The sequence below is a fragment of the Leptonotus elevatus genome, chromosome 13, assembly GCF_054856555.1.
Source record: "Leptonotus elevatus isolate MCC_2025b chromosome 13, RoL_Lele_1.0, whole genome shotgun sequence".
Taxonomy (NCBI): Eukaryota; Metazoa; Chordata; class Actinopteri; order Syngnathiformes; family Syngnathidae; genus Leptonotus; species Leptonotus elevatus.
The window spans coordinates 20,261,810-20,285,515 of record NC_141251.1 but is presented as its reverse complement, the minus strand read 5'-3'; the positions used below and the strand labels follow the sequence as shown (position 1 = coordinate 20,285,515).

Genomic DNA, 23,706 nt, shown 5'->3' with positions numbered 1-23,706 from the left:
TTCCGACTCGTCATCACTCCGCGCAGCCAACCCCGCTTCTGTCAATTCGCTCTGTCACAACAAAAACGAAACGTAGAAAGTATCCTATTTGCTTTCTATCTGTCTTTGGTGGAATGACTGGATAATTGAAGACTCAAAACATCACCGAATGTAAGTAATTTAATTAAAAGCAAGATTAATTTTAAATTCCGCCCTTGTTGCGCCTACTCGACAATTGTTGTTGTGGAACAAGCTAAGCAGCTAAATGATCAAAACAAGAGTTTTGATCCGAGGTCTGCATTACATTTTGGTTCACTCGCGACAGTTTGACGCATATAAATATATATCTTTCTACCTATATACGTTTTTAAAGCCAACTAGTGTATGTTTTCGTGGTTGTTTTTAATGCATAACATAATCCTGGCGTGTAACCAGACAATAGGATAGTGCTAAGTGGGCACGAGTCTGTGATTTAACTAGCCTGGCTGTTGGCATACAATGAGGTGCTGAGTGAGTGGTAAAGAAAACCTCTTTATCTGCATGTTACGTTGATCACTGATCAAGATGCATGTGCTTTGATGTAATTAGCACGTAGTAGGGTGTTGCATATTACATATGTGCATAGTTTTGTACTAGTATTTCAAAATTTACTGTCCTTAAACCCTCAACAAAAGAGCCCATTGTGCTTAGCCCTTTTCTTCAATGATGTTGTAAGCATTTGGTGGTGGTTAAATACATAAGTAGTACGCATCGCCTCGTTTTAGGAGGATTATATGCTGAAATTAATCTAAACGAGTTGCTTAAACACTGCTTCTTCTGTTCCACAGTGAGCCAAAATAATCAGCGAAGAGGCACCATGGGGGCCGTGATCTCACGATGGAAGGTACGTTTTTTAGTGAAGCTTAGCCTTTGTCTCTACCACTAGTTTGAATGCATGAAGTGCTAGTTAGGTAAAGTCATTGGAAGGAAGATGGCCGTAATTGATATTTTACTGGAGAGTTAATTAAAAATATAGACATGGTGGAATTTCAGACTTGGTTGACATGATCGGTGAGGGATGGGCTAATTAATTGACTTTTATGTTGCTCTGATTAATGGCACAGACATACTCTTTTGACAGAAAGACTTTCCAGAAAATTGTGTCCGAGATCATAATCGCACAACTTCTCTTCGGGCGGTCTTCTGTTTTCCCCCTTATAAGCCTTAAATAGTGATACAAAAAACTATTTCTGTTCCATGTTGTCATGCAGCAACACTATTTTAAGTTACAATTCTCTGGAAGGACTTTTATGTTTAGACATAGTAGACGTGTCAAAAGGTGGGAGAGTGGCCAAGGAGCTGCTGTGAGAAGTAAAACATTGAACAAATTGTGAGCTTTTTTGATGGTTTCTTATCTGCATGATGTGTTTCTTTATTTCCTGCAGGCCAAACTAACCACAGTGGAGCAGCTGGAGAACCTGGACAAGGTGATTGCTCAATATTGCTTTTCATCTCACATTCTTACGATGAACACCTGAGACTTGTCAAGACAAACAATTAAATATTAAGTTGTTTAGTCTTAAAGCCACTCGTGTTGATGTAGACACACTATGGGCTTGGTTCTTTACTCCAAATATCACCTAAAATATACTTGGCTCTCAAAGTGCCCCCACAATGACGTACAAACCCAATTACTATACAAATTGTGAATAAAAACTGAATGCAATTATGTGGAAGTGCCCAATTTCAATATTGTGTTCAGAATAGAACATAGATCACAGGTCAAAAGTTTAAACTGAGAAAATGTATAATTTTAAGAGAAAAATATGTTGATTGTAAATTTCATGGTGCCAACAAATTTAAAAAAAAGTTGGGACAGGTAGCAATAAGAGGCTGGAAAAGTCAATTGCACTTATTAAAAAAAAAAATAGCTGAAAGACCAGTTACCGCTAATGAGGTCCATTGGCAACTTGATTAAAGTAGAAAAAAAAGCGCATCACAAAGGGGAAGGTGCAACAAAGAAAGCCCAAGACGGTTGAACAGTTAGACAGATGTGTGTTAGACAAGAATGGGACAGCATTCCTATTTCTAAACTTGAGAAACTTGTCTCCTCGATCCCCAGACGTTTGCAGACTGTTGTAAGAAGAAGAGGGGATGCCTCACAGTGGTGAAAATGGCCTTGTCCCAACTTTTTGAGATTTGGTGACACCATGGAATTTAAAATCAACATAGCTTCCCCTTAAAATTATACATTTTCTCAGTTTAAATTTTTGACCTGTTTACTATGTTCTATTAAAATGTGGCACTTCCACATAATTGCATTCAGTTTTTTTCACAATTTGTATGGTGTCCCAACTTTTTGGGAATTGGGTTTGTACATTCAAATGCATTTCATACCTAATGATTCAGTTTAAATGTGTTGCACATAAAGGTTGTACCTTGAATGGAATGTAATTTGATTTATTGTCTTTGCATATGTCATAAGTATCGAGTAACAAAACTCACTTAATGGTTAAAATCAGTTCAAGAGACATCAAAAGCAATCACCAACACAGGGAGATGAAATGGGAAGCCTGATGGATCACCAGATGGCGCTCCGATTTTTCATAGATGAAAAAGAGATTCCGTGTACTAAACTTCGAGAACCACTACACTATGCTGTAGGTTTCATAAAATGAACATTAATCTGTTCCTCCTTGTAGGAGATTAAGGAGCTGGAGGAGTTTCGAGCCAAAAACCAGCGACTCCAAAAGGTTCACGACACTCTTACAGTCTTAACTAGGGATGTGTTAATTTTTTTAACCAAATCGGTGTGTTTGCATGTGCAGTTGTGGGTGGGCCGGCTTCTAATCTACTCGTCAGTCTTCTACCTACTGACCTGCCTTGTGGTCTACTGCCTCTACATGCCTGACCAATGGCTTCATAGATTAGCCATGGCCCTGCCTTTTTTTGTGTACCCGGTGCTGTGAGTAAACGCAAAGACAAACGTCATGTCGCCCGTTTTGTCCTCTGTAATGAGCATCTGTCTCTCCTATAGGGTCTGGTTCATCCGGAAGTTGCTGATTTTACTTTTTTCGAAACGTACTGAGAGGAACAGTAAGGAAACCATTAAAAAGTCAATTTTCCATGACATAACTCCTTCAAGACATTTCGTCCTCTTATTGTTTTTTAGGTGACATCCTGGAAGAATTAAAAGTTACCAAGAAAAAGATAGTAAGTTTTTGTCAGCAGTTCAGATTTTCAGTTTGTTTGTCCTTTATGTGTTTATCTAGATGACTTTTTGAAGTATCTTCCATAAATATTTCCTTCCAAACATCTAGGTGATTTGGTGCCCTAGGCGAAAGTGTAGATTGTAGCCCCCCAGACAACTACAAGTAATACAAATAAATAGCATAAGTACAGTGCAATACAACTGTTAAGTGCAATGTGTGCTGATATTATTAACTACAAAATGTTTTCTATGTACAATATATTTGTGTAAGATACATATAAAAAGTAATACAAATAATGAGGTCAATGACGGACGCCCCCATTCTGTTAACAATTGACGGGAAACTTCGAAAAATTGATGAAAATTAACGCTATTTTGATGTTTATTTTTATAGACAATTCTGTTTGACATTCATGCCTCTACCCTGGGCCGGTTTTTCCTCCTCCTTTCGCCGCTTTCTTAATGCAGTACCTGAGGGCTTGGACCTTTTCATTGTAAAGGTTTTTAATGTATAGACAACAACATAAGCGAGCCATCCATCTATCAATAGCACTAACACTCTGAGATGATGCTGAGATGTAAACAGCAGCAGCAGGTCAGATTCAGGGTGCCAGGTCATGATCTCATATTTATTTGGACTAGAAGTCATAAACAAATATTATATAAAATATATATGTGGTATAATATAACATGTATAAATAATGTAGTGTAATAATGTAAAATAAATAAAATATATATGCTCTATAACAATTTGTAGCATCCTCGGTTGAAATAAAGGTGGTCTCCAACTGAAGTTTCACAACTTTTATTAAACCTTCCTTTGTGTGAACACACTGTAAGTGCTACAATACAAATAAACAAAACATTGCCATTAATAACTCAAACGGTATGTTTTGTGTATCCTTTTACCGTATTTAAGCCATATACTAGGGTGACCATATTCCTATTTCCAAAAAATAGGACACTTGCCCCGGCCTTGAAATTGTGGTACCAGTTGCAGTTACACAGTGTGCTTCATCTCCTATTAGTCACGCGATGCCAACCGGACATTTTCATGAATTTATAAAACCCCTGGATGCCCCAACAGGATGAAAGAAAATGGTCTATCCTCCCAAAAGTAGATACATTTGGTCACCCTACCATATACTATAAATTAATTGCCTTAAATTATTTCCTTTTTAGCCTTGAGTACAATTTATATTGTAAATAAACATTTCAACTTTGCCTGTTGCTTTTTATAAATACCTTAAAATAAAAATTAAACATACAGATTCTTAGTCAATAAAACTGAATCTTAAGCAATAGCATTGCTAAATATTTATCAAGGAGCGTTAGCACTCTCCAGTGGACGAAAACGGTAATGTTTTACTATGCAGTAAATTACACAATGAACATGAAATATAGCAACATTAGTTAAACAATGAAACATTGCTCCAATACAAACCTTGTTCTCTTCTCAGCCAGGTGCTAAAGAATCGTTCACTGAATTAGTTGTAAACTTCAGTTTTCTCTGATTTCCTGTGGCGCGTGCACGTCTTCTCTGCACTTCGAAGACGGCGCTACTAATGGCAGTTCGTCGGTTACTTACGTCAGTTCCTACCGGTTTATGAGACCTTTTTCTGTATCCTTCAAAATAAAAGTATCAACTATATTATAATAGCACAATAAAACAACACAATTCTGCAATACAAAATGCAAAAACAAAAATAATAGCAGGGTCATTTACATATTTTATTTTAGAAAACCTGAGGGAGAAAAATACTTTTTATCTTTTTTTGTTTTTTTGCCCTGCAATTTGGCGCCCCCTCCACTAGATAGCGCCCTAGGCGACCCCTGCTTCCAAAAGTTTTGCTCAATTGTTTCTCTGTTCGGAATGGTTTCTTGCTTTGTGGTTGCAGTTAGAAGAAGTGATGGAAACAGAGACGTACAAAAATGCCAAACTCATTCTGGAACGCTTTGATCCAGAAGCCAAGAAGAAAGCCGTGGGTGTTTTTCTTCTCCTTTATTTTTCTTTACCTTTGAATGTGTTCTTATTTGTCTTCTGATTTTTATTCTGTAGGAGCTGGAGTCAACTCCAGTCCGACCAGAGATGACTCCCAGGCCTGGACAAGGTACCTGCCTCGTTTGTTGCACACATATGAAGCATCACATTTGTTAGGGTAATTATAGGGTTTTATAGCAATAAGCTAGTCCTACAATAGCACGTTTATCACAGTGGAAATCTCGTAATTCCCTCAAAGAAAATTAGAAAAAAACATTGGCTTTGTTGATTGTACATACAGATGTTTCAAGAACCTGACTACTGTATGTTTTTATAGAATAAAATAAAAAAAATAAAAACTTCAACAAAAATCTTGTTGACGAATTAAGCTTGTAAGAAAAAATATAAGTTTTTCATGCAAATGCATCACCCATATAATTGCCAGACATTCGACAGCGTGGCGTGGCCATTAGACCCCCTGGTACCCCTGCTGCCGTGATGATGACTCCCCCACCTGGAGGTCGACCCTCGCCGGGCCCCGGGGCCACACCTGTGGGTGAGTGAACAGCAAGCAGCTATAGCGTTTTTATATTAAGATAATTGTTGTGTCGAGTGGCGTAAAACATGCGCAAAGTGTTCAGAACACTTTCATATTTTGCTATGTTACAGGATACAGCCTTATTTTAACATTGACTAAATTAATTTAAAATAGCTTCCTCTCAATTCTGACTAGTCGAAAGAAAGATTGTTAATGGTGATGTCACAGGCAACTGGGAGTCCACAGACACTTAACTTAGGCATGGTAGTGCCTTTATCCGGTGTTGCTCTCCCTCCAGAACGTGTCCTTCTCTCAGCTCCAGGCGGACCACCCGAGAGAGCCGTCCTGTTTGCCGCTATCCACCAGGGTGGAGTAGCCAGGACCCCAATCTCCCCTATACCAGGTGTAGGTAAGCTGAAATAACTGCTAACACCAAGAAATTAGATATCAAGTCTGTGATGTCAATATTGATGCCCAGGCCTGCATCCTCCTGGTCCTCCACTGGCGAGACCCGTTCTGCCCAGAGAGAGGGGGGCTTTGGATCGAGTGGTTGAGTACCTGGTAGGAGACGGGCCGCAGAACAGGTATGCATGAATGAAGTTTCTCTACAGAGATCTACACCACATGGTGGTGCCGTTTAGTCGTTGTCAGCTCACTTCAACTCTTCTTTTCCGCTCCCCCAGATACGCCTTAATCTGTCAACAGTGCTTCTCTCACAATGGCATGGCCCTAAAAGAAGAGTTTCAATACCTCGGTATGAACAACAATATCAAAATGGAAAATGTAGCTTTTAAAGTACAAACAAAATAAATCAATTTGAAATAATGGAAAACTATAGTATATAACTTGACACCTTTTTTTCTGTTTTTCTTGTTGGTCTCGTCAGCTTTCCGCTGCGCGTATTGCTACTTCCTGAATCCCGCCCGGAAGACGCGTCCGCAGGCTCCCAGGCTGCCGGAGTTCAGCTACGAGAGGAAGCTGCGCACTGAGTCGCCGTCCCCGAGAACAACACCGCGTTCCGGCACTGACACAGAGGAGAGCGCACCCCCTTCTGGAGGTAAATACTATCTTACACACACAGAAAAAAACCAATCAGAAAATGGATCAGAGTGGATCCAGTCAGACTACTACTTAGACTTCAATGGAGCAGTTTGGTCCTGTTGAATGTATGGAAGTGCATCTTTAGTCACTCCAACCTTTGGAAAAAAAGTAGGATTTCTGTAAGTTGCCACACTCTTTTGCTGCATTGTGTTCCCCTCCCTCCTTTTAACCTCCATTTGCTTCTTATCGTGCATGCTTTAGTAACAAGAGCGAATGACCTTCGTTGCCGAGCTCTGCGTTTTAACGCTGTGATCTTGCCTCTAGCCAAGGCGCCGGTGCCATGGAGTTTGGTCCACAGTTTCCCCGTCCGGCAGAACCCTCAGAATCGAGCTCGGCAGAGTCCAGGTCCCAACTTCCCAGTCCCCACTTGTTCCTTCCTTCCTTCCTTCCTTCCTTCCTTCCTTCCTTCCTTCCTTCCTTCCTTCCTTTCCCCCTCCCTCCCTCCCTCCTTTTTCCCTCACTTCAACTGATTTGATCTGTGATGGAACAAGATGGTGGCGCTATTAACACAGCTCACTGAGTGCATCAATTATGTTGAATCATAAAACACATTCTAATTACACAACTGGATCAGTTCATATGACAAATTATTGTACTTTGTGCACAAAGTGTGTCTGATTGTTTGTTTCCCATTCAGAAAATATTTTATTCTCAGGAAGAGCTTTCTTTTGACAACTATACAAAAATCCACTTTATTAGGTACACCCCTACCATCTAACAATATCCATTACAAGATTACATTTGATTACACATGACATTTTTGGGTTTATGTAGCTACTCAACTTCAACAATGAGCATTATCTTTACTGTTTTAGACTTTTTTTTCTATTAAAACAAGGACTCACCAGTGATTGTACCCAATTAGTCAAAATTAGCAGTTGGAAAAACATTTGATGCCTTCTCCTGGAATCAGAATTTTCTGAAATGGTGTCAAATCTATAATTATACAAAGTCAGTGTTTTACGATTCTCTTTAATCGCTTTAATAGAAAGATGCACTGTCCCAATTAACCACCTTAAATATTAAACCCCTACCTCTCTTTTTAGAATTTTTTTTAAGTGTAGTGATCGTAGGCCACTATTTATAGAAATACGATATTCCTAATGTGTCTAAATATGTATTAATCTGCCCTTAATCCAGCACTTTACTTTTCAGCAAATCATTCTCAGTTTTAATTCTGTCAACGATGACCCTTTCCAAATTTGGCATGCTGCACTATCATCCCCTCACACTTCCTGTCAGTTCATTGACATCTCTGTGGCGTCTTCCTCAGACGAGCGAGAGCAAGGCGAAAGCGGCCAAAGTCAGGCAGAAATCGCGGCGGGTGAGAGTCGTGCCGAGGAGGAGAGGGAGGAAAAGGAGGAAAAGGAGGAAAAGGAGGAGTGTGAAGAGCTGATCCAGGAACAGGAAGAGGAAAAGGAGGAAGAGGACAGGGAAGAGAAAGTTGAAGACACCCCTACTCATGCACCTCATCTGTCGTAGCTGCTGCAGGAAAAAAAGGTGTTTGCACTCGCCGCCACAGACTGTAGAAGTTAAATGCTAATCGGCACATGGACGATTATTTATGTGCCCGTATTTATTATATTAAGTCTTTCATGAGTGAGCTGCTGTTTGATGGCAAACAAAAACCAGGAATACGCAAAAGTATGGCTATGTTAATATATCAGTGATTATATTTGTTGCATTATTTTTGCATTTATAAGATTTAGTCCTTTATCTCATTAAATAATTGGATGACTATTTTATGTAATGCAAATACTAAAGCATAGTCAAATAAACAATTTGCCATTTACATTTTATCAAATTAAATAATAAGTAAATTTATGAAATCATGATATGAAATAACATGGGAAAAAATGAGAGTGAATTAATTCATTCTTAAAAAATATAATTTTGCCTGTTTACATACACATTTTACTATTCTATAAATGTGCTGGATGATCTGACTGTGTTAAAAATCAAATGTGGCACTTGAACACAAAAGTTTGTACATCTTTTATTTTAAACGTAAACTTCCTTGAGCATCACTTAAACGTTTTAGCATTTGACAGCCAACTAGTGGAAGTTTTACCTGAAATACAAAGTGGAGGGGCAGCAACCACTTCATTAAACTAGTGGAAAATGTCTTGCTTCTATTTGTTTCCTCTTAAACACAAACACAAATGTGCTAAACCACACAGGCAACAAATAGTTTGAATTTATTCTGTGTTGCTTTGGTCCTGGTCATGTTTGCATGGCCCTTTCGTTGCTATAGGCAGAATTCAATTTCTACCTTTTCGGGTTGATTGTTACTAGGCAGAATTTCCAATCCATCCATCCATTTTCTTAACCGCTTGTCCTCACAAGGGATGCGGAGGGCGCTGGAGCCTATCCCAGCTGGCTTCGGGCAACTGGTTGCCAGCCAATCGCAGGGAGAATTTTAAATTATCCAGTTAAAACATGCAAAGTAGCATTTTCTAATAAAGTACTCTAATCTGGACTTCACAAGAGTTCACTGTCACGTTATCTGCCACTTGCCCCCATTTAAACGTATTTGCCAAATGTCTTCTTGACTGCATTTGCACTGACTTTCCTAGTATTTAGTTGCCCTTAAAACGTTGGCTGGACTTTATTTGATAATGGCAGAAGATGAGGTACTCTTAGTTTTAGGTTGTCTGGCGTCCATGTAGCAGTGTAATGAACTGACATGTCCTTTAACTTGTACAGTATTTTCTTCATTTTTGTTTTTTGTTTACACTCCCGCCTGCGTGCTATTTTTCATAACCACTTTTATTTGAACTTTAAAGTGATTCTATTGCCATGTTTGCATCCATAATCATACATGAGAAAGAATGTCCCACTGTTTTGGATGTATTAAATTGTGATAAATAAATACTTTTTTTTTTTTTTTTTTAACTTTTCTTTAAATTAGTGTTTCCCCACTTTTGTTGAGCCGAACCAAATATTTTGAAAAATGTCACGGCACATCACCAAACAAAAATTTCAGAAGTTTACACAAGAAGCTGTACAGACTAGTCAATTTTATAACTCTACAATGCACTTGTGTTCCAGTGTGTATGAACTATCCATTGTCATTATTGCAATTTATTCTCTCCTCCTGTGATTATTCATGTCTTTAATTACAGTACAGAAAACTATTAATGATGGGGACCTGACTTTTATTACATCAGTGTAATAGGAAATCATGCAGCCCCTACAATATACATCTCTGGCTTTAATAGATGAATAGAAATGTATTTTTTGTAATACAATTAAGTGAAAATGCTTATCTCCAGTGCACATGAATGTACTGTGGCTCAGTAGTTGGGAATCACCGCTTTAAATCAACTGCAGTGCTGCTCAAAAGTTTGTGAACCCTGCAGGCATAGTCATATTTAAATATTAAAATAAACTTAATAAATGTTTAATCATACCCAAATCTACAATGCTGACATTGAAAATAATGGACTTGAACAAAAATAATGCTAAAAAACTTTTTTTAGATGACTTTATAGCTTTCCCCAGACAGATGTGCTGTCACTATCCACTTCCTGAGATCCCCTGAGATTTCTCTTCCTCTGAGCATGACTGGCCTGTATGGGTTCACCTGGGTAAGACTAAAGTGATGTGGTTTTGTCTATGTTTCAGTCAGTGATGCACAATTTATTTGCTAAACCTCTCATCACATTGGTCCATTTCAGTGGTTAGTTTAGTTACCATTTTGTCCTACCTGATCCTACTTGACTGCTTGTTTTAAGCAATGCAGCTCAGGGTTCACTTACTTTTGCACCTACATGAATTGACTAAAACTCTTTTTAATTAAGTTTTCACTACACAATTAATAAAAATAAAAAAAGAACAATGCATTAAATTGATAAACCTCCACCTGTTATTTCATATAAAATGTAATGGTTCAGATTGAACAACAAAATCAGGTTGAAACAATTGGAAAGTCCAAATTGCTCAAGAGGTTCACAAACTTTTGAGCAGCACTGTGTGTAATTTTAGGAGTGTTTTGGGCAAGTTCACTTGAACAACTTTATGTGTAATTACTGCAGTGGTTATAAATTTAAAACCTGTTTGTTGCTCTTCTAGACTTAAAAGGTAAATTTTTGTCACTCCCAGGCTGGTTTTCAAGACACTGTGGCTGCTAAAATAAAAGTTTTTCAGCTATAACATGAGTGCTCATGTAATTATTTGAAACATTGGGGGGGAAAAAAACCGGTACTGTAATTACAAGTTTATTTTCAACTTGGTCATGTACACACAACTGGAATTTTGTATATAAAAAAACAATAATGTGTGAGCTCAATATGAACTTCACGGACAAACTGAGTTAAATCAATTGTGGCAGCACAATCAATCACGTTGCTAAAAAATTGACTTATTGACACTCCATATATATTTATTCTTTGTTGTTACAGTATGACACTGATTGTTATGTTGTTGTTACTCAGAACATACGAAAATGAATTATCATTTTGAATATTTCTAAACCTCTGTAGCACATGGAGAAAATATTCATAAGTTTACGTCCTTCATGAATGTCAATGATCAAAACAAATCAATAAAACTTCAAGACAGGAAAAATCTGTCATGCCCTCGCTCCAAATGTAAATGTGACTTCCTGATGTGAAATGTGACTTCGATGTGAATTACAAAGTCACAGTTTGGAAAAACAAACAAAATAACTCAACCCCTCTAAAAAAACATGATTGCTATTTTATGTTTGACATGACATGAATAAAAACGACAACAATCATAAAAAAAATTCCCAAGAACAGTTTCAAGTATGACCAGCATATATTGCAAGACGCGACATTAGCCGTTAGCCTTTAGTGCTGGGGTTTCCAAACTTTAAACTGGCAGCCAGTTTGCTGACTGTGGTAAAAAAATCAAATAAAAAAAATAAAAAAAATTGGCCCACACAGCACCAATTTTAACATGTTTGATAAAAAGATGAAAAACAATCCAAGTGTTATCTTTGTTTTTTTGTGTGCGGTGTAAAAAGTGTAGACACCCCTACATTGGCACCGCAAACTTACAACTTCCAAATCAACTCAAAATGTCCACTTTGATGTGAGACATGGAAGAAGACGTGCCCTAAGCATGTGCTCGTTCACGTGTTGAGCTCTATGAGTCGGCCGGCGAATACGGCGAGCGTGCCGATGATGCACACGGCCATGAAGATGCACAGCAGGATGTGATCCAGGACCATGGCCACAAACTTCCATTCCTCGGCTGCCTGCAGCGATAGCAAAGATAGTCACATTTCATGAAAAACAGAAATTATGATTTATTTTTTATTTTTATTACATCGGTGTCTTTTCATGACCTCCACCAAGCACAAAACTTTTCCAGGAAAACTTTGAAAGGCTGTGCAAAAATCCATTACGTTACCATCCACTTGCATTAGGAGCCACATGGGGGGTGTGACCCTCCATAAATATCAGATGGCGCTGCACCTACAATACTGTACCACAAACTGTCAGGCCTTGATGGAGATCTTCCGTTCTTACATTGTTGGATTCCTCGTCCGACTTCATGATCTCGGCGATGTATTTGATGCCTTCGATGGCGTTGCGGACGTCGGGGTTATTGATGATGGGCGACTGGTAGGGCACACTGGTGGGCATGGGGTTACCTGAGCCACACAAGTTTTGCGTCAAAGCGCTTTTTCCACCACAAGCGTTTGAAGAAAGTCCATTACACAACCGTGTTCTTACCCGAGATGTCGGAGATGTCCATGTCGGTGGAAAACCGTCGCTTCTGCCGAATCTCCTGGCTTGGACGTTTCATTGTGGAGAAAAACATCATAGTAGGGATTGTTTCGATGAATACCTGCAAGAAAAGCAGCACATCAGTCAATCAGGACTTGTTCAACTGCCAGATTGCACCCTTAACTTCGAACTCCAACCCTGACGTGAAACCCTCTTTTGTTCACCTACCCTCTATTTTGAGACCATAACCCTTGTTTGAAACCCTACTTTAAAATCCTAACCCTGACATCAAACCCTAATTAGAAACCCAAACCCGGGTTTGAAATTCTTGAGACTTGCTTAAAATCATAACTCTGGCTTCAAACCCTAATTTGAAACCCCAACCTGGTCTTCAAATCCCAACGTTTGCTTTAAAACCTACGTTGAAACATTGTCCTTGGCTTCAAATGCCAAATTTGAAGCCCTAACCCCAACTTCAAACCCTACTTTAAAATCCTGACCCTGACTTCAAACCCCAACCAAGCCTTGAAACTCACATTTGACACCCTAATTTGGGCTTAAAACCCAGTCTGGACCCCTGTCTATGGTTGGAAAACCTAAAGTTTGGCATAAACGCTGATTTTGAAGCCCTAACTGATTTGAAACCCTACTTTGGAAGCAGAATCCAAGCTATAAACCCTTCCTTGAAACACTAAACCTTAATTGGGAACCTGATTTGAAACCTTAACCCTAGTCTGAAACCATAATTTGGAACTGTAGCCCTGCCACCAAACACTAATTTTCAGCCCTAACCTGGGCTTGAAACCCTAACCCTAGTTTGAAACTGTAATTTGGGACCCTTACTCTGGCTTCAAGCCCTAACCCTAGTTTCTAAGTGTATTTTGGAACCTAATTAAGGCGTGAAACCCTATTTCGAACCCATAAAATTTAGTTTGAAATCTGATATTTGACTTGAAACCTCAATTTTAAACCATAACTCTTGAGTGGAAACCCACTTTGAAACCCTAGTAACACGATTAGTAATTTAAAACTAACACTGCTTTATAACCCTACTTTCCAATCCTATTCACCCGAATAGTGGCCTCAGCATTTGAGGAAATCCGGTCACATCACATGACCACATCATCGCCCGCACCTTGCGTATCCAGGCGGGCATTGTGTGCGTGCTGGGCGAACGGTGGTGCGTGTTGATGACAATGACGGTGATGATGATGGAGGCGATGACGAACACCATGGTGAACAGCATGTACTTCCCGATGAGCGGCACTGCGCTGGACGTGGACGGGATCAGCTCCACGATGACCAGCAGGAAGACGGTGAGAGACAGCAGGACAGAGATGGACAGCGTCATCTTCTCTCCTGGGGAGAAAAACGCCCACATTCCTTTACTTCACAGCAGATGGGGTGAGCCTTTTCGAAACATTTTGAAATAATATACCACAATTTTACATAATCCCTCATCTTTTGCAGGGGTTACATTGCTAACTTTCCCCGCAATTAGTGAAATCCACGATCTAGAAATAGCCTGTTGAAATACTCCCTTGGCATATTTTTCTAGCATTTACAGCACTTATTTTATGCACATTTAAAATAATAAAAACACATTTAAATACAGAGAGAGCAAGAGCAATGGATAAGACAAATATTGTGCAGTGTAACACTGTACTGATCACTTTTTGTCCAAAATAACAAACTTATCATATCACGGTATGGAGCAATAATCATGTCCAATGATGTACATTATTAACTTTCTGTAGGTGTAAAAAGCAGAATTAAACAGGATTTAATTCATTCTATTATCTTCAGCAAAAACTAGGGTGAGGTGAAATACTGCACTTGCTGTTTTCACTCTTCTCTTTTTAAATGTACAATGTCAAACAAAATTGTGTGCTGCCATCTAGTGGCCAACAATGGAAACATACCCAAACTAAACAGATTGAATGACAAATCGGAGGAGGAAAAAAATCACAAATAATGAGATAGAGGGTGCTTTACAATTTCAATTTATGTAAATTTAAACTGGAGTACGTAACTCAATTGACAAAATGGTTACTTAGTAAGTGTTTAGAATGCAACCATGGACATGCACCACATTGCGGAGTGACCACAGAAACTGTTAAAATTCCTTATTAGCTGCTGTTGTTTTGTTGAGTAAGAAAAAAAAAAGTTGAGGCGTTCGCTTGCTATACTACGTTTACATTGTGTTAATTGTTTTTATTTTGTTACTGATGGTTAAAAAGTATGTATATGTTTTCATAACTGCATTTCCCGGAGAAAGACTACTATTAGCATACAAGAAAAAAGTGGTACTGAAAATATATATATAAAAAAACATTTTTTTGGTGGTTGTTTTCCAACTTGCACATTGTCCAAACTAACTGGAATTTCAAGGGTGAAAAAGTACAATGAATGGATTATTTATTGACAAAATGGTAGTCAAAACAACAACAAAATCTTGATGTAACCAAAAATGGCCACAGAAGTGCTGAAAGACTAGTAAATGAAATAAAATCGTACAAAGCAAGACTTCCTTGATCAAAACCCTGATTTTCCCAAAATATTGTCACATTTGCACGTACCAGAGTCGGTGGGCAGATAGAAGACGAGGCCGGTGAGGAATGAGAAGAGCATGCATGGGATGATGACGTTGACGATATAGTAGAGCGGCAGTCGCAGCATTAGGAAGTGGTAGGTGATGTCCAGGTAGGGCGTGTCGGGACAGCATGTGTAGTAGACCCAATGTTTCCAACTCCGGTAGTCCTTCAGGACCCACTCTCCGGACTCCATGAAGTTACTCAGGTCCGGACGGTCATTGTCCTACAAATGCGCAAAAATACACTTTATTCAAGTTTTAGGCACATTTGTAGATCAGCTCTTTAATGTACTCACTATACGAACCAAATAAAATATAGCCTATAAAATATGCTTGAATAGTATAAGAATACTTTCAAGTTTAAAGTTAGGCCAAAACTAGACTCAATGGTTCCTTGAGCTCATAGTCAGTGAGTTAAGTTTGGTAGATAGAATTAATGAGGCTTAAATTCAAGCTTATTGTCACTCACACTTGACGTTTACTGTTAAACTAAACAAAGCAAAGAAAATTACACACACTTAAAACCAAGTTTCCAACTGACCGGGTTGATGACGACCAGCAGACCGTCGTACGTCCACGTGCCAAGCTTCATGCTGCAATTCTGCAGGTCGAAGGGGAAATGGAGGACGATGATCTCACAGTAGCTCTTGAAGATGGCGGGCGGGTTCCACGTGATGTCGCCGTTGTGCTCCAGCAGCACTTTGGTCTCGTGGATGATGGCAAAATCGCCATCGGCACTAGGATATAGGTTTCACAATAAAAATGTGAATAGTGATCAGTGACTGGGTGAGGATTGACTCTATTTAAAATGCATTTACTTGTTGTAAAGCACCAAGTCGGGCTTCCAAATGTCCATGGAAGGGATTCGGATCTTCCTGATTCCACCGTAGTCATCAGGGTTCCATTTCAGGTTGACATCCGTCCATTGCTGCGCGTCAAAGTGAAAAAATGTTGGTCATAAAGTGACACAAAAGCTTTACGAGTAACAAGTCGGACAGGACAGGATTCTTTGTTCCTTGGCTATATGGATGAATTCTTAATTTATAGTTTCGGTCAAATATTTTTGCAAGTTAAATGATGACTGTCATCATAAAATAAAAATGAAACAATTGATACCATAAAGTGATTAGGGCAGGGGTGTTAAACTCATATTAGCTCAGGGGCCACATGGAGGAAAATATGTGGGCTGGACCGGTAAAATCATGGTATATAACTTAAGAATAATTGCCGTCAGTTATACATAGATATTTGCTATTTGCAGGTCAGCCCTAAATAGCCTGCGGCGTTCAACTGTAAATATATGGTTCCAAAAATTAATACAAATGTAAATGGGGCGTATCTTTGACATCCCTGGATTAGGGTCAAAACCATTTTTCGAAGAATGTGCTTGCTTACTTGTCTGAGACGAACGTTACTGGTCACAATCTGGTTGACTTCATCCTGAAGGTCAAAAAAGGAAAAGATCCGATTTGCTAATTTCAAAGCCGACATCTTAAAAAGTAATTTTCGGAAGTTTTGGGGCGTCTTGCTTACCACTTCGATGAGCTGGATGAGCTGCAGTCCGACAGTGACCACCACCGCTTCGCTGAAATGGTTGACTGGACGCACCACCTTGTTGTAGCCGTTGAACAGGCGATTAACCAGACGCGTCTCGTCGTCTGAGCACCACGCCCGACCTGCGACACAAACGTCAGGTTGGGATTTGGCCATTATCAGACTTTTAACACCAAAATTCGATTTTGAACTCAAATGTCAATTACAATAATCAAAACAAGTTTTACTGTATTTTTTTCCTTTTTTGAGAATTGCTTCATTAATCCTGACGGTACCAAACACACTTTTTACCCCCCCCATCAGACAGTCAATTGCGAACCCCTTCAGGGGCCTCCAGCATCAGTAGTGCCATATTTCAAATTCACTCTTGATGACATTTTTAAATAGCCAAGTTCAACAAACAAAGTGTTATGTTTTGTTTAAAAATATCCTCTGACAACACATGTATAAAATATTATAGGCATGCTCTATACCACTTTTTCCCCCCAGATAGTCCGTAAGTATCACTGACTGGTATAGGCAACCTATATTCGATACCTTAAAATAAGGTTGTTATTGGCTTGATACGAATACCTGGTATCAGTACCCGCACAATTATATAGTCAAAAGGTATTTAAAATTAGTTTAATGTACCGACAAAAGCACATCGCTCACCATAACGTCCGCTAGCCAGAAGCTGAGCCGCATTGTATTTGTACATACTGTAATTTTTTACTAGCTGTGCGCGACAAAAACTTTTGGGTTGAGAATCACTGGTGCACTGTATATTATTGACATACCAGATACACTTTCATCTCATTCAAATGAAACAATAAAATGTCTGCCAGCGTGCGCTAGTGTATCAAAAAGTGGCATCATTCCGTCTATTCAAGACAACCTTCTGGACGAGGATGCCACCTTGAACTGTCACCACATACGTTATTTTGGGCTGCCGTTATAGCGCCCGACCTGACCTGACTAATGTTCGAGTCTCGTCAAATACCGGAACCATACCGGACAGGCAAGCCAGCGGGCCACGAAATAAAGCATCTGCCTCCCGTAATCCGAGACTCCCACGGCTCGGACTACAGGAAGAGTGGGGAATTATCAGATGACAGACGTGCATAAACAGGCGCATGCAGATAGATTCAGTCGGGATCAACTAGCGGTCTGCGTTTCTTATCGCGGCAATGGAGAAGATAACTTAATCCAAGCGCTAAGAGGCTACGTGCATGGGAAGAGCGCAGGCCTCGGCCCAGCAGCTTGACCTGGTGATTAGATATGATGAAGCAGCATTTGGCTCATTGCCAATGATTTTTGTTCACAAATTGGAAAGTTTCCATGGGAATTTATAGAAAGTGCAATTTAATGGTGGAAAGGTATCATTTTATTTTTTTGTAAACAGACGTATGCAAAATAGATATGTCTTACCTTGCCTTGCCGTAATTGTGCCATACAAAAACAAATTGCCTAAATGACAGTTCTTAATTCTCATACTCCTTGTAGCAAATAAACAATTGTTTATAATCAATGTGCAGTGTTTCCAAGTGGAGAAATGTTTACTAAATGGAGGTTACAAAAAGGTCTTTACAAAATTATGTGACAAAACACTCAAAACAGGCCATTTTGCGATCAGGTAGCAAACTTGTATCCAGTGCGTGTGTGTTATTTCTGGAATCAGCTGCTGGTGTGTGTCCTTTTTCATGAATCCTGCATGACACACATACAGCATACATACGCACATTGCGTCGTCTACTCTTGAATGTTTTCCACAAAGATGGAGATACTTGCTATTCAGTCCGTCACGGTGTCTGCTTTTGATGTGGCCGCCCACGGAAATATAAAAGGGGCGTGACCCACCGTGCACTTGCAGCTGCCAATCAACAGACGTTCTGCTCCACTCACGTTTCTGGACTTAGCCCAAATAAAACCTCACATGGAGGATTTCTTGACACTTAGCTCTAATTCCTGGTATTTAAAGTGTTGTCAAATTGTTACCTCAGTCTAACTCGATAGACATTTGTTTGACAGTTAGCATTATGCGAATACCATCTGTTGTTTTTCCCCCTCAAAATTCCAAACGTAAAGCTCTTCAGATTTTGGTCATTTTGTTATGTTTCAGCCTTATTCCAATTCCATTTTGGAATATATGTTTTTATGATGAAAAATAGCACGCTACAATATTGTACTTTATAAAAACATACAGTAATGACATAATTAAATGCAATGTAGTGGTGAGCTAATTTGCAACAGACCTGTGGGCTACTCATGTTGTCAAGGGGCTAACTCGGCATCATATTTGTATTATTATTATTATTATTATTATTAGGGCAATGCACATTAATTGACACAGCAAAATGACATCCGTGTAAGTATGCTGGCGTTAGCACAGTTGCTCTCTCTCGTCTCCTGTGTGAAACTGATCACAGGAGATTTTTTTAAAAGTGGCTAGCCCATGCCTTATCATGATGTAATACCTTCACTGACTTGCTTACTCGCATAATTCCATTGTGTGATTGAAAGCGCTGTCGAAATTGCCTTTAGGTTATTTCACTGAATCTTTTTGTTCATATTTTCTCCTAAAGATCTTTTGCATTGATTCTACTGCATATGCTCAGAATGTCAACACTATCACGCGGCTTATAATACAACACCACGGTACAACTTTATTGGAGCATAAAACAACCTTTATAGTCCCAAACAGACAGGCCTCGAAGAATCTCAGTGCAATTGACGATATCTGAATAGATTATTAATTGCTTTTACACTGTTAAGCACGTGATTATGATGAAATATTGGCCCGTAAGAGTTATTGATTACATAAGAGAGCCTGCAGGGTCACTCGAGAACAATCAAATTGGCGTAATTTTTGCAATTTGATGTACGTGCTGGTAACGGCTGGCTAGTAAATATTATTTGGAGCACGCGGTCGGCCGGCGATAAAACAAAAAGGCCGTCCGGTGATTTAGCAACTTTTACGGCGTCTTTATCCACTTGTTGGTGGCAGGAAGCGTCCATTTGTCACGCAGCCGGCTTCGCGCGCTGAATCGGAACATGTGGATGTTATTAATTACGCTCACAGAGAAAAAGGGGCTTGCCTTGAACGCTGGGGGCACTTGATTAATACCTGAGAAGTACAGAATACACGGAGGGTAACCACAAAAGTGCAATTTGGAATTTGAATAAAATCTTGGTAGAAATGCATCTCAAAACCTTTTTTTTTTAACCCTAATCCTTAACCCGCCCTAACTTTAACCTTGCCTGACCCTAATGACCCCACCTCCTATCCCTAATACCAACCTCCTTGTTTCTTCTTGCCTAACACTAACCACCCAAAAATATCTTCTAAATTTTACACAGCACAAAACGGAGAAAATGCTGCCAAATGCTGCCAAATTTGAATGATTAAAACGAGGTTGACCAGCCTTGTAGTAGATTGTCCGCCCTGAGACTGGGAGGTCGTGGGTTCAATCCCCGGCCGGGTCATACCAAAGACTATAAAAATGGGATCCATGTGCCTCCCTGCTTGACACTCAGCATTAAGGGTTGCAATTGGGGGGTTAGATCACCAAATGATTCCCGAGCGCAGCTCCTGCTGCTGCTTACCGCTCCCTCAGGATATGGGTCAAATGCGGAGAACGAATTTCGCCACACTTAGTCGGGTGTGACAATCAGTGGTATTTTAACTTCAAAAATATATAAAATAATAACAATATAAAAATAAATACAATAAAATTAAATAAATTATTAAAATACATAATAATGATAATAATAATATATGCAATATATAATAATATAATCTATATAAGTATATAAAATGAGGCTTCAAAGTCATGAAAAATCAAGCTAAATGTGCTGAATTTTGGCCTCGCTCAACTGTCAATCAAATACGTTTACTATGTTGTGTGAAAACGGATGCTACTTCTTATAGCATCTTTCTTATGCCTACACACACTTTGTTTGAGCCATGAAAATACACTATATCCACTTAAAGCCTCCTGCAGTCATCATAGAGCTTTTCATGCTGCGCAATGAGGCACTCTAATTACTCTTGTGTCATTAGCTAACTGCACGTAGCAAATGCTGATGCAAACGGAGGTCTCAAGCCCTTATGTAGTGGGGGAGGGGTGACACCTGATGGACGTCCAAGTGTCCCTAAAAAAAAAAAAAGAAGTAAGTACTAATAGTGATGGGCATGACAGTTATTTTAAGTGAACTGAATCTTTAGAATCAGTTAATTAAAAAGATCCGTTCAAAAGATTTGTTCATCGAATTGTTTGTCTACACAACCCCCCCCCCGATGCAAAAAAACTAATATATATATATATATATATATATAAAAAATAAAACACACAGTTAATTTTATGTTGCTATATTTGTTGTCATGAGTGTGTTTCTCTCAAAATCAAAAGTACGTTCACTCACTGACTCATTCCCGAACCGGAATTGGCAACACATTCACTCAACTGACTGGCTGAGCTCAAATGAACTGAGAAAAGAACGAATCACTTCAGGAAGTGATCCGTTCACTCACTCGTTCACTGATTTTTTTTTTCTTTTTTAACGAAACGTACGTGAACGACACAACACTAAGTAGTTCTCATTCTTTGCAGTGTGTCCTTTTGTTTTGATATGTTCCTATTAATAGCACTCAACCTCTTTCCACACTAATTTCTGTTAACAATATTACAAAATTACGTCAAACGTTGCCTGTCCATTTTATTATTTAGTATTTGTTATTTTCCATGAGGACTTTTAGTGTTGAGGCCTTTTTACAGCTATTAAAGCTGGCAGAGAAAGAGTCCCTTCGTCCTTGTTCAAAGTGACTAAACATCCGCCATTTCCCGGCTTGTAAATCAGCGTGCGGCGGAGGACACCTGCTGCCCTGACGAAATGCCTCAAATCAGAACATGGGCGAGAATGCTGACAATGCGGAGCTGTCGCTTTAAAGGGAATCTCAAGGACAGCGAGGTGGGAACTCACTTGTGCAGAAAACAACAGGTTCAGCCATACCCTGCTCAAACCCATGCTAGTAAATCTAAAGCACAATTCTGACCATTTCTTATAGAAGTAGTGATATATTAGTTGTGTATGCAGTGGGACCTTGACCTGACCCCAATTTACAAGTTTTTTTGTTTTTTTTAGATACTAGCCATGGTTTGTCTGACATTTTTTGCCTTTACATCAAAGCAGTGAACTCAGCTCACTTCACAACAACCAGCAGTTTGGTAAATAGAGAGCAGTTCTATTAAAAAAGAACAACAAAAAGATTCAAGCTGTTTAAAGCCATTACCAGTTGTAGTTTACTGTCAAAATACTTTTGTATTTGTGTTTACGTCCGCTCAATGCCAACGCAGAATGGGAAACTGCGTAGATGGGCTAATAAATAGTGTCCATGCGGCGGTGTTATAAACGCTTTAACCCTGGATAACCCAAGAACCCTTTTCTTCTTTGGAAAATTATGAATTATACATTAAATGACTGCTATAAATTCACTGAACACCAAAAGATATGTTTTTTCAATTTTAACCCTTTATTCCCAAATTTAGGATTAGGGTGAAATTTGACCCTTTGGGATTTAGGGGTATCATTCCGAAAAATCTGAAGAACAAAAACTGTCAGTAAACTATTTAGAATTTAAGAAAATAATCAATCAAATACACAGCTACATTGAACAATATAATTTTTTTGTTTTATTTGTTGCATTTTAGAACTGGATTTTGAATGTACAAACACACTTTGGCCAATGGAAACAAGAACACAGGGACAAAATCACTGCTGGAAAAAAACAAAACACCATTGGTCTTTCTTATCAAAAAATCTGTCAGAACTCACACTTGATATTGTGATAGTCTTTGAAACAATTTCTTTTTTTGTTAATGCAGAGAGGTACTGCACATTTTTCACAGTGCATTTCAGTCTTGAGGTCCTTGCACACAGCACATCGACGGCGAATTTCCTCCTTGACAGGCCAATGGCCGATTTGGTCAAAACGGACATCTGCACTCTGATAAACTCAGGGGTCAGAAGTGGCACTCTGGACTTTTGAAGTTAAATTTGTAAAAAAAAAAAACAAGGTCTTTGTTATTTGAGTAGCAGAATTTATAGGGGCCAAATTTGACCAGAACCCACGACTGATATTTTAACACAAATTGTGCAGCAACACATGTAAATAGACCAAAGTCACATGCATATAATTTTTTATCCGCTGGAAAAAAATTATTGAAGTTTACTTACAGCTGGCCAAGTCGCCCAACCCAGCAATGAGTTAATCATGATGAACAAACTGTTTAATTCTTGACATTTTATGTAATTATTTCATTAACAACATTATGGAGTGCTCTTTTGTCCCATTAATATAACACAACGGGTCAAGTCCACACTCTGCATTATGAACTCATTCAATAATAAAGCGGTCAAAATGCTTCCAAATGTAACAAATATTTAATATGTATGATTCAGGCTTGTGACTGACTTGTCAAAAAACAAAAAACTGAAATATTTGGTATTTGTACTGCAAATTTTATCATTTGTCTGGACAAATGAGACCCTTTAAGTGCCTGTAATGGGTCCCTGCCCCTTTTGGAGATCCAACTGACATTTCACATGCTCACTCATGGACTCACCAGCCATTGCGCAGAGGGTCAAAAACAGCAGCATGTCAAACCTTGACAGCTTCATATCTCCTCCACGTTAGTCATAAAAGAAAGTGAAGATAAGATAAGAGGGTAGGTGGAATGCTCGCCTTCGTCTGCCTCCACGCGACTTAAGTGAAGCAGCAGCAGTAGGACGACTCGATTAACTTTGTGGGCGAGTCATGAGAAGCTGGGAAGGCAGCTCTGGTTTCTAAGGGCACGGGTCCATTCCGTCTACTGCAAAGCCACCCCACAAACCCACTGGGAGAGCATCCACACCTCTCAGCAGGGAGACAGCTGGGAGTGTGTGTGTGTGCGTGTGTGTGTGTGTGTGGCGTGTGTTCAAATTAGGGTATCAAACCGTGGTTAAGGTTTTGTTTTTCAAGACAGGTTTAGGATTTCAAACTAGGGTTTAGGGTTTTAAAGTTTAGTCTCAAGCCAATAGGGTTTCAAGTAG

The 23,706-nt window shown here is 39.2% G+C and overlaps 2 protein-coding genes across 4 annotated transcripts; one reads left to right on the top strand and one right to left on the bottom strand.

Annotated features, from left to right (window-relative positions):
- Positions 1–10,949, top strand: lnpk (lunapark, ER junction formation factor). 3 transcript variants are annotated; one of them, XM_086092561.1, is made up of 16 exons: positions 1–150; positions 807–862; positions 1,404–1,445; positions 2,661–2,711; positions 2,787–2,923; positions 2,996–3,054; positions 3,131–3,171; positions 5,068–5,151; positions 5,229–5,280; positions 5,596–5,706; positions 6,005–6,097; positions 6,167–6,272; positions 6,372–6,442; positions 6,575–6,745; positions 7,054–7,134; positions 8,063–10,949. In XM_086092561.1, exons 2-16 carry the CDS (start codon positions 836–838, stop codon positions 8,269–8,271), a joined length of 1,335 nt encoding a protein of 444 aa, XP_085948687.1. In that variant the 5' UTR covers positions 1–150; positions 807–835; the 3' UTR covers positions 8,272–10,949. The 3 variants fall into 3 exon arrangements, with proteins under 3 accessions (XP_085948687.1, XP_085948686.1, XP_085948688.1); XM_086092560.1 differs by having other exon boundaries at positions 5,987–6,097; XM_086092562.1 differs by lacking the exon at positions 7,054–7,134 and having other exon boundaries at positions 5,987–6,097.
- A 205-nt stretch (positions 10,950–11,154) lies between these two features.
- LOC147164143 (acetylcholine receptor subunit alpha-like) lies at positions 11,155–23,370 on the bottom strand. The gene is made up of 10 exons (XM_086092563.1): positions 23,241–23,370; positions 16,615–16,757; positions 16,477–16,521; positions 15,900–16,009; positions 15,623–15,818; positions 15,068–15,305; positions 13,624–13,847; positions 12,495–12,609; positions 12,288–12,412; positions 11,155–12,013 (listed from the first exon to the last, which is right to left on the bottom strand). Exons 1-10 carry the CDS (start codon positions 23,293–23,295, stop codon positions 11,888–11,890), a joined length of 1,377 nt encoding a protein of 458 aa, XP_085948689.1. The 5' UTR covers positions 23,296–23,370; the 3' UTR covers positions 11,155–11,887.
- Positions 23,371–23,706: the final 336 nt, after the last annotated feature.

Coding starts and splice junctions, on each gene's coding strand:
- LOC147164143 (XM_086092563.1), bottom strand. CDS start 23,295: ATGAAGCTGTCAAGGTTTGACATGCTGCTGTTTTTGACCCTCTGCGCA. Junction 16,522..16,614: donor TCATCCAGCTCATCGAAGTG/GTAAGCAAGACG, acceptor TTTGACCTTCAG/GATGAAGTCAACCAGATTGT. Junction 12,413..12,494: donor GGACATCTCCGACATCTCGG/GTAAGAACACGG, acceptor TGTGTGGCTCAG/GTAACCCCATGCCCACCAGT.
- lnpk (XM_086092560.1), top strand. CDS start 836: ATGGGGGCCGTGATCTCACGATGGAAG. Junction 1,446..2,660: donor AGCTGGAGAACCTGGACAAG/GTGATTGCTCAA, acceptor TCCTCCTTGTAG/GAGATTAAGGAGCTGGAGGA. Junction 3,172..5,067: donor AAGTTACCAAGAAAAAGATA/GTAAGTTTTTGT, acceptor TTGTGGTTGCAG/TTAGAAGAAGTGATGGAAAC.